This window comes from Bombina bombina, chromosome 5 (genome assembly GCF_027579735.1).
Source record: "Bombina bombina isolate aBomBom1 chromosome 5, aBomBom1.pri, whole genome shotgun sequence".
In the NCBI taxonomy this organism is placed as follows: Eukaryota; Metazoa; Chordata; class Amphibia; order Anura; family Bombinatoridae; genus Bombina; species Bombina bombina.
The window spans coordinates 527,997,622-528,012,838 of record NC_069503.1 but is presented as its reverse complement, the minus strand read 5'-3'; the positions used below and the strand labels follow the sequence as shown (position 1 = coordinate 528,012,838).

At 37.1% G+C, this 15,217-nt stretch overlaps 1 protein-coding gene across 8 annotated transcripts in view; it reads right to left on the bottom strand.

The window, feature by feature from the left end:
* Nucleotides 1-15,217, bottom strand: part of LRRFIP2 (LRR binding FLII interacting protein 2) — a 658,447-nt gene that overhangs the window by 178,587 nt on the left and 464,643 nt on the right. For 4 of the 8 annotated variants that reach the window (XM_053714454.1, XM_053714450.1, XM_053714453.1 and 1 more), the window contains one exon: nucleotides 1,703-1,747. In XM_053714454.1, coding sequence (XP_053570429.1) covers nucleotides 1,703-1,747 — 45 coding nt within the window. Of the gene's footprint in view, nucleotides 1-1,702; nucleotides 1,748-10,745; nucleotides 10,860-15,217 lie in introns of all 8 variants that reach the window. The other 4 variants (XM_053714447.1, XM_053714452.1, XM_053714449.1 and 1 more) reach the window with 2 other exon arrangements.

Here is a 15,217-nt window from a genome sequence, read left to right as displayed (position 1 = left end):
AGAGGCGACCTTTAAGGTCTAAGAAATTGGCATATGAACCTTCTAGGTTTAGCTTTCAACTAAGAATACCAAGAGAACAAAGCAAAATTAGTGATAAAATGTAAATTGGAAAGTTGTTTAAAATTACATGCCCTATTTGAATCATGAAAGGTTTTTTTGGACTTTACTGTCCCTTTAAGTGCTAGTACTCTTGTGAGTATGAATCCATAGTGTGTTAACTGGTGGAGGTCATCTATTGTAACAACTACACTAAGAGGGGCCCTTTCTGTTGTGCTGTGTTTTTCAGCGATTATCTTGACATGAAGGTCATGAAAGAAACTGCACCCTGATCTGATATTGACCAGGAGAAGATTTGATGAGAAATAATAAGAAGGGACTGTGAACTGAACTGAGACCTATATCCTATGAAATTGAAAGATTTATATGTTAAAATATTTTTTGTTAATGTGGCGCCCTGTAGGTAAATGATCAGTTCGTGATTATTTGATTAAAGTCTTGAACTATTAACACCTCAATGCCTAAAATATCACTAAACATAAAACCTGAGGTACAACCACAGCTATATCAGCAGCAGAACTTGAGAGCTAGTATACAGTAAGGTAGAAAATAATTTAGTTCATAATTTTTAGCAAGAGACAGCTTTTCTTGTGGGTTCTTTGTTAAAAGAATAGTAAACACCTTGCGGTTGGTATATAAAATATTTATTTATGCATAATGAAACAACTTTGGAATATATTATTTTATTTTTTTTTACACCTTTTCATTTGCACATAAAAAGTCCTCTGGAGGGGTGAGCAACAGATAGAGTGTTTCCAAGAACCTTAACTAAATCTGACCCAGTGCCATTCGACATTTATAGGAAATGTTTTATTATTTGTGCGTTTAATTGCCCTAATTTTAAATGCTATCCTTAAAGGGACATTATACACTCATTTTTTCTTTGCATAAATGTTTTGTAGATTATCTATTTATATAGCCCATAAACTTTTTTGTTTTTTTTAAATGTATAGTTTTGCTTTTTTTTTTTTTTTTTTTTAATAACATTGCTCTGATTTTCAGACTCCTAACCAAGCCCCAAAGTTTTATGAGAATGCTGTCAGCTACCTTCTCCAGCTTGCTCCTGTTTGTGTAAGGGGTCTTTTCATATGCAAAAGAAGGGGGAGGGGGTGTCTTATTTTCCACTTGCAGTGGGCTTTCCAACTAACTTTTCAACAGAGCTAAACTGAGAGCTTCTAAGTAAGTTTTTAAACAGTTTTATACTGGATTTTTTTATCAGTATCTGTGCATCTTTGTGGACCCAGGACATACTTGAAAACGAGAGAAATCTCAATGTATCCTTCCTGGTAAAATATTTTATAACTAAATAAATAAATCTTATGCTTTACAGTAGTGTCTATTATATGAAAATGAATGTATACTGTCCCTTTAAGGCTTCTAAAATACTGATGTGCTGCCACCACGTGTTAGGAAGTTTGCCATCATTGATTTCAATTATTATTATTATTAATATCAGTAACTAATGAGTGATTTCAGCAATTTTTTTAACATTGTCACCATGTAATATGTGATGATGCGGATGATGTTATTGATAATGTCATATGTGGGATCTTTACCAGTGTCACTTTTGATTATATTTAAAGGATGAAGTTGCCATGGACAATCTTCAACCACAGTAACAGAATTAAATAAATAAAGTACTCACCCTGGAGAAGCTGTCTGTGTGCTGCTTCTCAATTTTCTCATCCTGCTGCAAGAAAAGAAAAATCGGTAAGCAGGGAATGCAATGATGATAAATTTCGATGCCATTTCTGGAATGCATACATGTTTCTGTACTGCGAATGCCCTTTAAAAGAGAGCTGCTCAAAGTTATTGATTAATTACTTGTTCAATAAGCTGTCACTGTCTACAATAAAGCAATTAAAGGGACACTAAACCCAATTTTTTTCTTTCATGATTCAGACAGACAGAACATGCAATTGTAAGCAACTTTCTAATTTACTCCTATTATCTAATTTTCTTCATTCTCTTTGTATCTTTATTTGAAATGCAAGACTAAGTTTAGATGCCGGCCCATTTTTGGTGAATAACCTGGGTTATTCTTGCCGATTGGTGGATAAATTCATCCACCAATAAAAAGGTGCTGTCCAGAGTACTGTACCAAAAAAAAAAAAAAAAAAAGCTTAGATGTCTTATTTTTCAAATAAAGATAGCAAGTGAACGAAGAAAAATTGATAAAAGGAGTAAATTAGAAAGTTGGTTAAAATTGCATGCTCTATCTGAATCATGAAAGAAAAAATTTGGGTTCAGTGTCCCTTTAATTTCATATACATTGTTGTAGGTATACTTACTGCTGGTAACAATTTCAATTTCTATTAGGCCAGCTGACAGTAAAGAGTTACAGAATTTTTATTCTTCAATAGAGATATTTGCAATGTCAGATTAGAATGTTTTTACTTTCTTACGGAGCTTTACCAAACTGAAAGAGCTACTGGGATTGATTTATTTTGTACCGTGCAATTGCTAAAGTGATACTGAGAGTAAATGCACCTATGTGAATTTTCTAGATTTGACACAAGGCCACAGCGGTATGAACTATAAACAGTAAGAGGGTGAAAGTTGTGCTTTATTGTAGAAAGGGTGCTGAAAACAAACGTATAAAATCATTATTGCAACTCATTGACAGATACATATTTAGAGTCTATTTACAATTCTGAAACATAAAGCATAAAGACAAACCGAAAAAACACAAATAAGTTCATAGTATAGATACTATAGACAATAGCATTAGATCATTCTTAGCCAAAGTATAAATATTTGTGCTTTTATATCAGCAAAAAAATATGCATTCTGGGAGAGTGACTGGTATATTTTTTTATTATAATATAAAGTCCTTTTTGGAGTTAAGTTTGACTCTGTTTTTTCCATCGGCGTGAAAGGACATATAACAGCAAGCACCCTTTCCGCCTGTTTTATAAATATAAACATGCATTGTACAAAAAAAAAAAAATAGTGCGTTCACTGTTGAACCATTAAATACATTTAAATATCAATTGTAGCTTTTTGTGAGTTGCTTTACTCAAATCAGGTGTCAATTCTTTCATCTCATGCAATCTCAGACAATATCTTACATTTTCCCAGGAATTACCTTGCCTCTGGCGGGTAGCAATCTGCTGCCGGAATTTACCATTGCACGAGAGCGCTATTTTGCACTCGCGTGCAACACTGCCCCCGGACCGCACATTATTGGCTGTGTGGACGAGACCGGGGAGACTGAAATTCTTCACCTAAGAGGTGAAGAAGAGGGTACGAAGCAGCGGTCTGATGACCCCTGCTTGATAAATACTGACTGCAGGTTCTCTTGTGAGAACCTGCATTCGTTGCGGAGGAGAAGGCTTGATAAATCGAGCCCTAAGAATGGTATGTTTAATATATTAAAAATGTTTTAAAACTACAAAACAAATCTAGTTTGGAGATGCTTTGGTATAACTTATTTTGACAATAAATACATGCTCATACCCCTTGACAAAATGGTCTTAGCACAAAAACAATAAACACTTGTTTAAATAAATTGCTCCTTGTTTCTTCCATAAAAGGTCTCCTGTTCTTCTCTGATTATCTATAGGAAAGCACACATGGAATACTGTATTATATACAGTGTTTTCCCCAGTGACTTTTTAATGGGTGAACAACCTCTGCTACAATTTTACACAAAAAATAAGCTAACAGTTATTAAAGGGTTTCAATGTTTGTTTGTCAAAAGGGATACTAAAGCCATTTTTTTCTTTTAGGGTTCAGATAGAGCATGCAATTTTAAGCAACTTCCTAATTTACTCCTATTGTCAATTTTTCTTCGCTCTCTTGGTATCTTTATTTGAAAAAGCCGGAATGAAAGTTTAGGAGCCTACCTTTAGCCACCAATCAGCCAGCGCTTCCCAGGTGCTGAACCTAAAATGGGTTGGCTACTAAGATTTCTTTCTTGATTTTCAAATAAAGATACCAAGAGAACAAAGAAAACTTGACTATAGGAGTAAATCAGAAAGTTGCTTAAAATTGCATGCTCTATCCGAATCATAAAAAACATTTTTTTAGTATCCCTTTAAATTATGCAATTAATTTGTGCTTTGGGTAGCAGAACGTTTTTTAATTAAAAAGTATTACACTGCCCCAACCCGGCTACTTTATTATATAACATTTTCTGTGGAGAACACTTATATGAATTATAGATTCACAGTTCATTGGAAGCTTATATGTATAGTATATACTTGTATGAGAATAGCCACTGAAAACAGGAAAGATGAACATGATCACGGTTAACATTTACAAAAATAAAATTAGAAGGTGACTGCAATAATTTGCTCTTGACAAAAGTGAAAGAGATAGACTTAGGACAAGGATAATGTGTAATTAAATCTGGTCGGATGTAGCGAGAAAAAAACTAAAGTACCTGTACACTATTTTAACAATTGCAGATGATAGAGAAGTTTGTGATATATTTAATGGTATGAATATATTATTGTTCTGATTTTCTGTAGTATCACCAACACAATCACAAAAATAAAAATATTAATTTGTGTGTGTTCTGTCAGCAGAGGGGAGTATATATTGTTTCTTCATTGTAATAGCAGTGACCGCTGAACAAAATGGCCTTGTTGTCTCAATTGGTATTTGCTTTGTACTTTTGAGTAATAGTTGATAAGATTTTGGGGGATTTAAAGTACTCTGAAAAGGTCACAAGAAAGGCCTGAGATATTAGAACAAGAAATTGATAATAAGATTTACTTAAAGGGATAGAAAAGTCAAAATTAAATTCAGATAGAGCATGTCATTTTAAGACACTTTTAAATTAGCTTCTTTTTTCAAATATGTTTCGTTCTCTTGGAATCTCTTGTTGAAAAAGAAGAAGCACAGATCCTAGACGCTGATGATTGGTGCCTGCACACATTTGTCTCTTGTGATTGGCTAACTAGATGTGTTCAGCTAGCTGACAATAGTGCAATGATGTTCCTTCCACAAAGGATAACAAGAGAATGAAGCAAATTTGATAGAAGTAAGTTGGAAAGTTGTTTAAAATTCTATGTTCAATCCAAATCATAATAAAAAATGTTGGGGTTTCCAGTCCCTTTAAAGAGACATTCCGGTTAAAATGTAAATGTACATAGATGAATTTAATCTTTGAATAGAAACATATTTGCAATATAAAGGTATTGGCAAAAATGCTTCTAATAAAAGTTATAACTGTTTCAGTGTTAACATTTTGCTCTGCACATGCATGTGAAGAATAGCTAGATATTCTCAGTACACCAATATTTTAAATAATGTAGCTGCTCATAACACCAGTGGGGCATGTATCATGTCAGCAATTAACTAGTTGGGTCATTACCAGATGGTACAAGCACCTTCGGCTCTCTGAGCAAGTGTTGTGTTTAAAATGCTGGTGTACGGTGGATATGCTTTTATAATATTAAAAACATCTGTTTACTGAATTTCATTTTTATTACTGTAACGTTACACTGTTATATTCAGCCTCTCTCTAAATTTTTCCCATGGTACTGCTTTGACTGACATTCGTTTTAGCCAATCATCTGCTCACCATGCACCCTATGTTGCACCCATGCACCTGTGCTCTGAACTCACTAATTGCGATGCAATGTGCAACTCTTACGCTACTTGCGCATTTGAAAATGAGAATCCTCAGCTCCGGTTTCATTACAGATTGCATCTGATGTAAGTATAATATATAGTTGATGTAAGTTTAATATTATAAAAGCATATTGATGTGCTAGTTAAGGTAAAAGCTTCTAAAATATGTTGAGCAGTTGGTATGAATTTACCATCACTTTACATACACTTTTGAAACAGCCATAGCTTTTATTAGAAGCATTTTTGCTAACACATGTATATTACAAAAATGCTTCTATTTAAAACTGAAATACATACATGTGGATTTCAATTCTGGCTGGAATGTCCCTTAAAAAGGTGTTCATTAAGTGTGATGGATTACCTTTGATAAATAATTGTGAAGATTACATTGGTGTACCACACAATCATGTTATAAAATATTTTGTATAACAAAAACTAGTGATGTTAAAGAGCACAATTGAGTGTCTCTCTGTGAAGCTTATATTGTTTCAGTAATATTTTCTTTTGTGCACATGATCCCCACTACTTACGTAACTATAAGCTGCATGTAGGTTCACTCTACACAGGTTGCATAGAGAATCAGCACGCACCATGTCTACAACTGTTTCAGCGGCAGATCATATGCATAGATCAAGTTATCACTGAAACTTTAAAGAAAGGGGGGTGGATTTTTTTTTCTAAGAAAGTATAATGTAAATCTGTTTCTAGTCAAATCTAAAATGAACAGCTATGTAGTTTGAATTCAACCTTTTGGTTCCTTTAAGAGAATGTCTCCTCCTACAGGAATGATTTATACTGTAAGATCTTCTTTGGGTATACAGTCTTATCTTTACTCATGTTTTTCTCCAAATCGGTCTTCAATTTCTCTAGAAAGCAAGTATATAAAAGCATACTACAACATACTCCCTTAAATGCACAACCAATTTGTTTTTAAATGCATTATTCCCACTTTTAAGTCTTGGGGAATCTGAACATGCATTTACTTGAAAGAATTTGTAATATTTTCATCTCTGTTTACTTCAGTCTTCTAAACATGAATAAATGGTCCCTTGCTCATTTTCAATCTGTTAAATAATAAGGTTTAAAAACTCAACAATAATACTTTAACTGATAAATAAAATTAAATGTATCTCAATAAATATACAGATGTTTAAATAGGAGAAATATATTCACGTTTGGATTACTTTCTTCCTTTGAACAAGCCTCTTTTCCTGTCAATCTTGGGGAAATTGATTTTTATTTTAAGAAGAAAATCCTTTACTTAGAATGTGAGACCGAAGCTGCCTTGTGGCTCCATCATATTGAAACCTGGAATGGCAGAAAATTCGACTGAAGTTTTACAGGATTAGAAGCCAAATCTTTTTTCTGTTTTGGAGCAGTGTGTTCATTTATAAACAGGAAGAGAATGACCTTTTATGGACCTTCTATATCTCTCTCTGTTAGAGCCAAATAGTAACCATACAGTTTATTTCTTGTAGAACTGGAAGATGGACAAAACCATGTTACTTTAAATTTTACATACAATTGGTTAACTATTCCAGTTGAATCAACAAGAAAGTTTAACAGTTGGATCTTTGCCACATTAGCAATTGGAATTTTCATACATGCATGGTATGTATCAGCTACTAAGCATCATATTACAAATGATCTTCATACAAAATACAAGTTTTAAAAGCATTTACAAATTGTATTTTCTTAGCAACATTTGTGTTTGTAATTGAAGAATATACGCTTTGAAAAGCATCTTCTCCACTATGCTGATGACAGTCTTTAACTGATATAGGTTAGTTACAAAACTGATCAAGTAATCACTATGTAGAATGTAGCAGAATCAGACTTCAACCTCTTACAAAAAAATCAATAAGCAAAATGTATGCTTACCTGATTAAAAAATTCATGATGGTGAGAGTCTACAAGACATCACGTGTGGGAATATATTAGCACAAGGAGGAGACAAAAGACACCCCCAACACACCAGAGCTTTATATGTCTCCCACCTGCCATAATCCTCAGTAATACATATAGTCAAGTAGATGAGGAGAAAGAAAAGCAGTAAAGATAGAGCAGGGCAAGAAAATACTGACGCCACCTGAACAAATAGAAAGGGCATTGCTCATGGACTCTCACAAACATGAAAGAAATTAAATGATCAGGTAAGCATACATTTTGTTTTCTTAGATGAGATTGTGAGGGTCCACAAGTCATCATGTAAAGTATTTAATACCCAAGCAGTAGAGTCCACAAGACCACTGTGAAATAGGGGGGAACAAACAGTGAAGACAGGTAACTGATTCTTGCAAAAGAAAATGACTGAGGATCATGTGAAGTGGGAGGGAATTAAAGCTCTGGTGTGTTGGGGTGTCTTGTCTCCTCCTAGTGGTCAGGACAGGAATATTCCCACACGTGATGATTCATGGACTCTCACATCTTATAAAAAAAATAAAAAAATTCCAGGGTTAAATTGCAAGAAAAGGGGGTGAAAATAACTAAAAGTGTATTTTTATTATTATTATTTTAAATTAAGCATAATTACATTTCCCATAACCCTTAAAGGCAGTGACCCATTTTAGCCTTGTCAAGGTTGGTAACCTGTTTCAGGTACTGGAGGTCCGTCTGAGTCCTTTACATTTTCTTTTAAATGTAACAAAGACTTTGCAGCTGTTTACTGTTGAATCCTTAAGGGCTAATTACCATGTATTTTATTGAAGATTTCAAGACATTGTGACTTTTTTTTAACTGCCTTAATCTGAATACAATTCCTGCTCTGAGAATTCAGGTCTTTTCAGAAACACAAAATCTTATCAGATTGCTAGCTTGGGTTGAATGGTATTTTGAAAAGGAAACTGGTCCTTTTACCACACCAGAAACAAACTGGAACAAGAACAACATGTATACAATTATAGCACTTGTAGCTTCAATTTACCATATAAGGTGTGTAAACACACTGTTAAACAACTTATTTCAATTTCAATTAAAGGGACACAAATGGCAAAATTTTACTTTAATGATTTAGATATTGCATACAATAAAAAAAAAAACTGGCCAATTTACTTCCATCATCAAATTGTGCAGAACATTTTTATGTGCACACTATCTGCTCCTACTGAGTAGCAGTGTATAACTAATGGCCAAACGTATGTGGAAACCTGGCCATCAGACCTATATGACTTGTTAAATATTCCAAACCCCTGGGCATAAAAGGGACACTAAACCCACATTTTTGATCATGCAAAATTAATAAACTTTCTAATTTACTTCTATTATCAATTTTTCTTCAGTCTCTTGCTACCTAGGGTGGGCTGGCTCCTAAGCTTAAATTCCAGCCTTTTTCAAATAAAGATACCAAAAGAACAAAGAAAAATTGATAATAGGAGTAAATTAGAAAGTTGCTTAAAACTGCATGCTCTATCTGAATCATGAACGTTTTATTTTGACTAGACTATCCCTTGAATATAATAATAACTTATTTCACTTTAATGCTATTAAGTGCTTAGCACTTAATTGTAATTTATTTTATGTGATTTGTTTTTGTTTGCATTTAACTTAACCTTGTTACTTAAGATTGCCCTTTAAGGGGTTAATTACACGTGTGCTATATAAGGTAGGAAAAGGGAGGTGTCACGTATCCCTGCCGAAATGCCTCTTGGCATGAAACGCGTAGGATGTTTCTAGTGCTGTTTGATCTCTGTATGAGATTTGTGTTTGACTATGAATAAAAGTGTCTTTCACTGCACATCACCTATCTGGATCGTTCATTTCAGTTAGTTTATCCCTTTAATATGGATGAAGGGGGGGGGGGGGAGCAACAGCCATCACCCTTCTAAGATTTTAGATTATTTCTGTGGGAATTTGGGCCCATTCAGCCAAAAGAGCATTCATGAGGTCAGGTTCTGATGCTGGACAAGAAGGTATTGCTCACAATGAGTGTTCCAATTCATCCCAAAGGTGTTCAATGGGTCTAATGGGAGATAATTTTATTTTTGCACTATTGCTACATTCAACCCCTGAAAAGCTAGCTGAAAACATCTGGCGAGCCAATGGCAAGACGAATGCATGTGTGTAGCCACCAATCTACAGCTAGCTCCCAGTAAAGCACTGCTGCTCATGATCCTGCCTATGTATATTTTTTAACAAAGGATGCCAGATGAACAAAGTAAATGTGTCTTAAATGGAATGTTCTATCTGAATGTTTAATTTTGACTTTAATACCCATTTCTATAAAAAAAATGGGAGCTGCCATGTTGTAACTTAGGTTACTTTCTGTGCTGTGTTCAATTAGGGACAGTTTTAAATAGGTCACTAGACTGTGCAGCCAATGGCGGTGTGGAATATAACAGTCAGTGTTCTGTGTTTCCATTTCTAACAGGAACATAAATATGATTTATCATTTTAAATCATCTCAGTGTTTAATGTCCCTTTAAAATTATATGCTCAATCTGAATTATGAAAGAAAAAAAATGTTTTTTCATGTCCCTTTAATAGAAGTACTCAGTTTAAATGGCTACAATTCTACTACATTGTTTACAGTGGCATGCTCACATGCTGAAATCTATACAACATTTTTAAATTTTATCAAATACCTCTAGAGTTTTGCACAATTTAAGTCTGCGGGATTGAATGGCACATCATTTCTGGAAAAATTGAATACCGCTTTTTAAAACGGACGATAATAGGATGCAACATTTTGGCTGTGAAATTCTGTTTTGGATTTTGTTAGCCCCCCTGAATCTGTATCACAAAAGAAAGAAATGCAGATACCAGTATCTCACATGGTCCATCTACTTTGCCACACAAAATAGTCACTAGCAATAGGCATTGTAAATAAAAATTCTCATGCACAACTGTCATTTGTTCCAATAGACAGAAACAAATGTCTCATTCTAGCTGGCTCCTATATATGGAAACAGTTTGACAACCCTGGCCCTACATTTTGTTTATCATTAATAAAGAGTTAAATATAACTAGACTAAAATGACTGATTAGAAAATGAAATGGTTTTCATTCTGTCAGCCTGTAAGATTCTGCATACTGGTTGTGTTAGGGAAAATAAAACGTAAGTTGTACATTAGTCACTGCCAGTGCACAATACCATGCATTAAACTCACGCTATTTATGTCAGGGATGCTGACATCATCCACGTCAGACACGATGCTTCCCCTACGGTTGGAACGGCTAAAATAGTCAGCTGCAGATTCACTCTGGTCAGAAAAATCTGACGACTTAATAAGAAAAACAAAGGATGATTGATGCATATGACTGATCTGATTTGTAAAGTATAAGCGCATATGTTTGTGCAAGTGGGAGTGATTTGTACTTTTTTCAACATGACTATTCATATTATATATATATATACACATATATATATATATATATATATATATATACACACACACACACACACACCGGTATATATATATATATATATATATATATATATATATATATACACACACATATACATACACATACACACACACAATCATTTAGAAGAATTAGGACTAAATATTAAAATAAAAATAGTAAAAAAACACACTTGACACATTTTAAAGGGACAGTCTACTTTATTTTTTTTATTATTTAAAAAGATAGACAACGCATTTACTATCCATTCCCCAGCTTTGCACAACCAACATTGTTATATTAATATATTTTATAACCTCTAAGTTTGCCTTTTTTCTAAGTATCTGCAGGCCGCCCCTTTTCTCAGTGCTTTTTATTAAACTTTTTAAATATGGTACAACAGCCAGACAGTGCTAGCTCATGTGTTCAATATAGATAACATTGTGCTCACTCCCAAGGAAAAACAGAATTTATGTTTACCTGATAAATTTCTTTCTCCAACGGTGTGTCCGGTCCACGGCGTCATCCTTACTTGTGGGATATTCTCTTCCCCAACAGGAAATGGCAAAGAGCCCAGCAAAGCTGGTCACATGATCCCTCCTAGGCTCCGCCTACCCCAGTCATTCGACCGACGTTAAGGAGGAATATTTGCATAGGAGAAACCATATGGTACCGTGGTGACTGTAGTTAAAGAAAATAAAATATCAGACCTGATTAAAAAAACCAGGGCGGGCCGTGGACCGGACACACCGTTGGAGAAATAAATTTATCAGGTAAACATAAATTCTGTTTTCTCCAACATAGGTGTGTCCGGTCCACGGCGTCATCCTTACTTGTGGGAACCAATACCAAAGCTTTAGGACACGGATGAAGGGAGGGAGCAAATCAGGTCACCTAAATGGAAGGCACCACGGCTTGCAAAACCTTTCTCCCAAAAATAGCCTCAGAAGAAGCAAAAGTATCAAACTTGTAAAATTTGGTAAAAGTGTGCAGTGAAGACCAAGTCGCTGCCCTACATATCTGATCAACAGAAGCCTCGTTCTTGAAGGCCCATGTGGAAGCCACAGCCCTAGTGGAATGAGCTGTGATTCTTTCGGGAGGCTGCCGTCCGGCAGTCTCGTAAGCCAATCTGATGATGCTTTTAATCCAAAAAGAGAGAGAGGTAGAAGTTGCTTTTTGACCTCTCCTTTTACCTGAATAAACAACAAACAAGGAAGATGTTTGTCTAAAATCCTTTGTAGCATCTAAATAGAATTTTAGAGCGCGAACAACATCCAAATTGTGCAACAAACGTTCCTTCTTTGAAACTGGTTTTGGACACAGAGAAGGTACGATAATCTCCTGGTTAATGTTTTTGTTAGAAACAACTTTTGGAAGAAAACCAGGTTTAGTACGTAAAACCACCTTATCTGCATGGAACACCAGATAAGGAGGAGAACACTGCAGAGCAGATAATTCTGAGACTCTTCTAGCAGAAGAAATCGCAACTAAAAACAAAACTTTCCAAGATAATAACTTAATATCAACGGAATGTAAGGGTTCAAACGGAACCCCCTGAAGAACTGAAAGAACTAAATTGAGACTCCAAGGAGGAGTCAAAGGTTTGTAAACAGGCTTGATTCTAACCAGAGCCTGAACAAAGGCTTGAACATCTGGCACAGCTGCCAGCTTTTTGTGAAGTAATACCGACAAGGCAGAAATCTGTCCCTTCAGGGAACTTGCCGATAATCCTTTTTCCGATCCTTCTTGAAGGAAGGATAGAATCCTAGGAATCTTAACCTTGTCCCAAGGGAATCCTTTAGATTCACACCAACAGATATATTTTTTCCAAATTTTGTGGTAAATCTTTCTAGTCACAGGCTTTCTGGCCTGAACCAGAGTATCGATCACAGAATCTGAGAATCCTCGCTTCGATAAAATCAAGCGTTCAATCTCCACGCAGTCAGCTGGAGTGAAACCAGATTCGGATGTTCGAACGGACCCTGAACAAGAAGGTCTCGTCTCAAAGGTAGCTTCCAAGGTGGAGCCGATGACATATTCACCAGATCTGCATACCAAGTCCTGCGTGGCCACGCAGGAGCTATCAAGATCACCGACGCCCTCTCCTGCTTGATCCTGGCTATCAGCCTGGGGATGAGAGGAAATGGCGGGAACACATAAGCTAGTTTGAAGGTCCAAGGTGCTACTAGTGCATCCACTAGAGCCGCCTTGGGATCCCTGGATCTGGCCCCGTAGCAAGGAACTTTGAAGTTCTGACGAGAGGCCATCAGATCCATGTCTGGAATGCCCCACAGGTGAGTGACTTGGGCAAAGATTTCCGGATGGAGTTCCCACTCCCCCGGATGCAATGTCTGACGACTCAGAAAATCCGCTTCCCAATTTTCCACTCCTGGGATGTGGATAGCAGACAGGTGGCAGGAGTGAGACTCCGCCCAAAGAATAATTTTGGTTACTTCTTCCATCGCTAGGGAACTCCTTGTTCCCCCCTGATGGTTGATGTACGCAACAGTCGTCATGTTGTCTGATTGAAACCGAATGAACCTGGTCCTCGCAAGCTGGGGCCAGGCCTGGAGCGCATTGAATATCGCTCTCAGTTCCAGAATATTTATCGGTAGAAGAGATTCTTCCCGAGACCAAAGACCCTGAGCTTTCAGGGATCCCCAGACCGCGCCCCAGCCTATCAGACTGGCGTCGGTCGTGACAATGACCCACTCTGGTCTGTGGAACATCATCCCTTGAGACAGATTGTCCAGGGACAGCCACCAACGGAGTGAGTCTCTGGTCCTCTGATTTACTTGTATCTTCGGAGACAAGTCTGTATAGTCCCCATTCCACTGACTGAGCATGCACAGTTGTAATGGTCTTAGATGAATGCGCGCAAAAGGAACTATGTCCATCGCCGCCACCATCAACCCGATCACTTCCATGCACTGAGCTATGGAAGGAAGAGGAACGGAATGAAGTATCCGACAAGAGTCCAGAAGCTTTGTTTTTCTGGCCTCTGTTAGAAAGATCCTCATTTCTAAGGAGTCTATAATTGTTCCCAAGAAGGGAACCCTTGTTGACGGGGATAGAGAACTCTTTTCCACGTTCACTTTCCAGCCGTGAGATCTGAGAAAGGCCAGGACAATGTCCGTGTGAGCCTTTGCTTGAGGAAGGGACGACGCTTGAATCAGAATGTCGTCCAGGTAAGGTACTACTGCAATGCCCCTTGGTCTTAGCACCGCTAGAAGGGACCCTAGTACCTTTGTGAAAATCCTTGGAGCAGTGGCTAATCCGAAAGGAAGCGCCACGAACTGGTAATGTTTGTCCAGGAATGCAAACCTTAGGAACCGATGATGTTCCTTGTGGATAGGAATATGTAGATACGCATCCTTTAAATCCACCGTGGTCATGAATTGACCTTCCTGGATGGAAGGAAGGATAGTTCGAATGGTTTCCATCTTGAACGATGGGACCTTGAGAAATTTGTTTAAGATCTTGAGATCTAGGATTGGTCTGAACGTTCCCTCTTTTTTGGGAACTATGAACAGATTGGAGTAGAAACCCATCCCTTGTTCTCTTAATGGAACAGGATGAATCACTCCCATTTTTAACAGGTCTTCTACACAATGTAAGAACGCCTGTCTTTTTATGTGGTCTGAAGACAACTGCGACCTGTGGAACCTCCCCCTTGGGGGAAGTCCCTTGAATTCCAGAAGATAACCCTGGGAGACTATTTCTAGCGCCCAAGGATCCAGAACATCTCTTGCCCAAGCCTGAGCGAAGAGAGAGAGTCTGCCCCCCACCAGATCCGGTCCCGGATCGGGGGCCAATATTTCATGCTGTCTTGGTAGCAGTGGCAGGTTTCTTGGCCTGCTTTCCCTTGTTCCAGCCTTGCATTGGTCTCCAAGCTGGCTTGGCCTGAGAAGTATTACCCTCTTGCTTAGAGGACGTAGCACCTTGGGCTGGTCCGTTTTTACGAAAGGGACGAAAATTAGGTCTATTTTTTGCCTTGAAAGGCCGATCCTGAGGAAGGGCGTGGCCCTTACCCCCAGTGATATCAGAGATAATCTCTTTCAAGTCAGGACCAAACAACGTTTTCCCCTTGAAAGGAATGTTTAGTAGCTTGTTCTTGGAAGACGCATCAGCCGACCAAGATTTCAACCAAAGCGCTCTGCGCGCCACAATAGCAAACCCAGAGTTCTTAGCCGCTAACTTAGCCAATTGCAAAGAGGCGTCTAGAGTGAAAGAATTA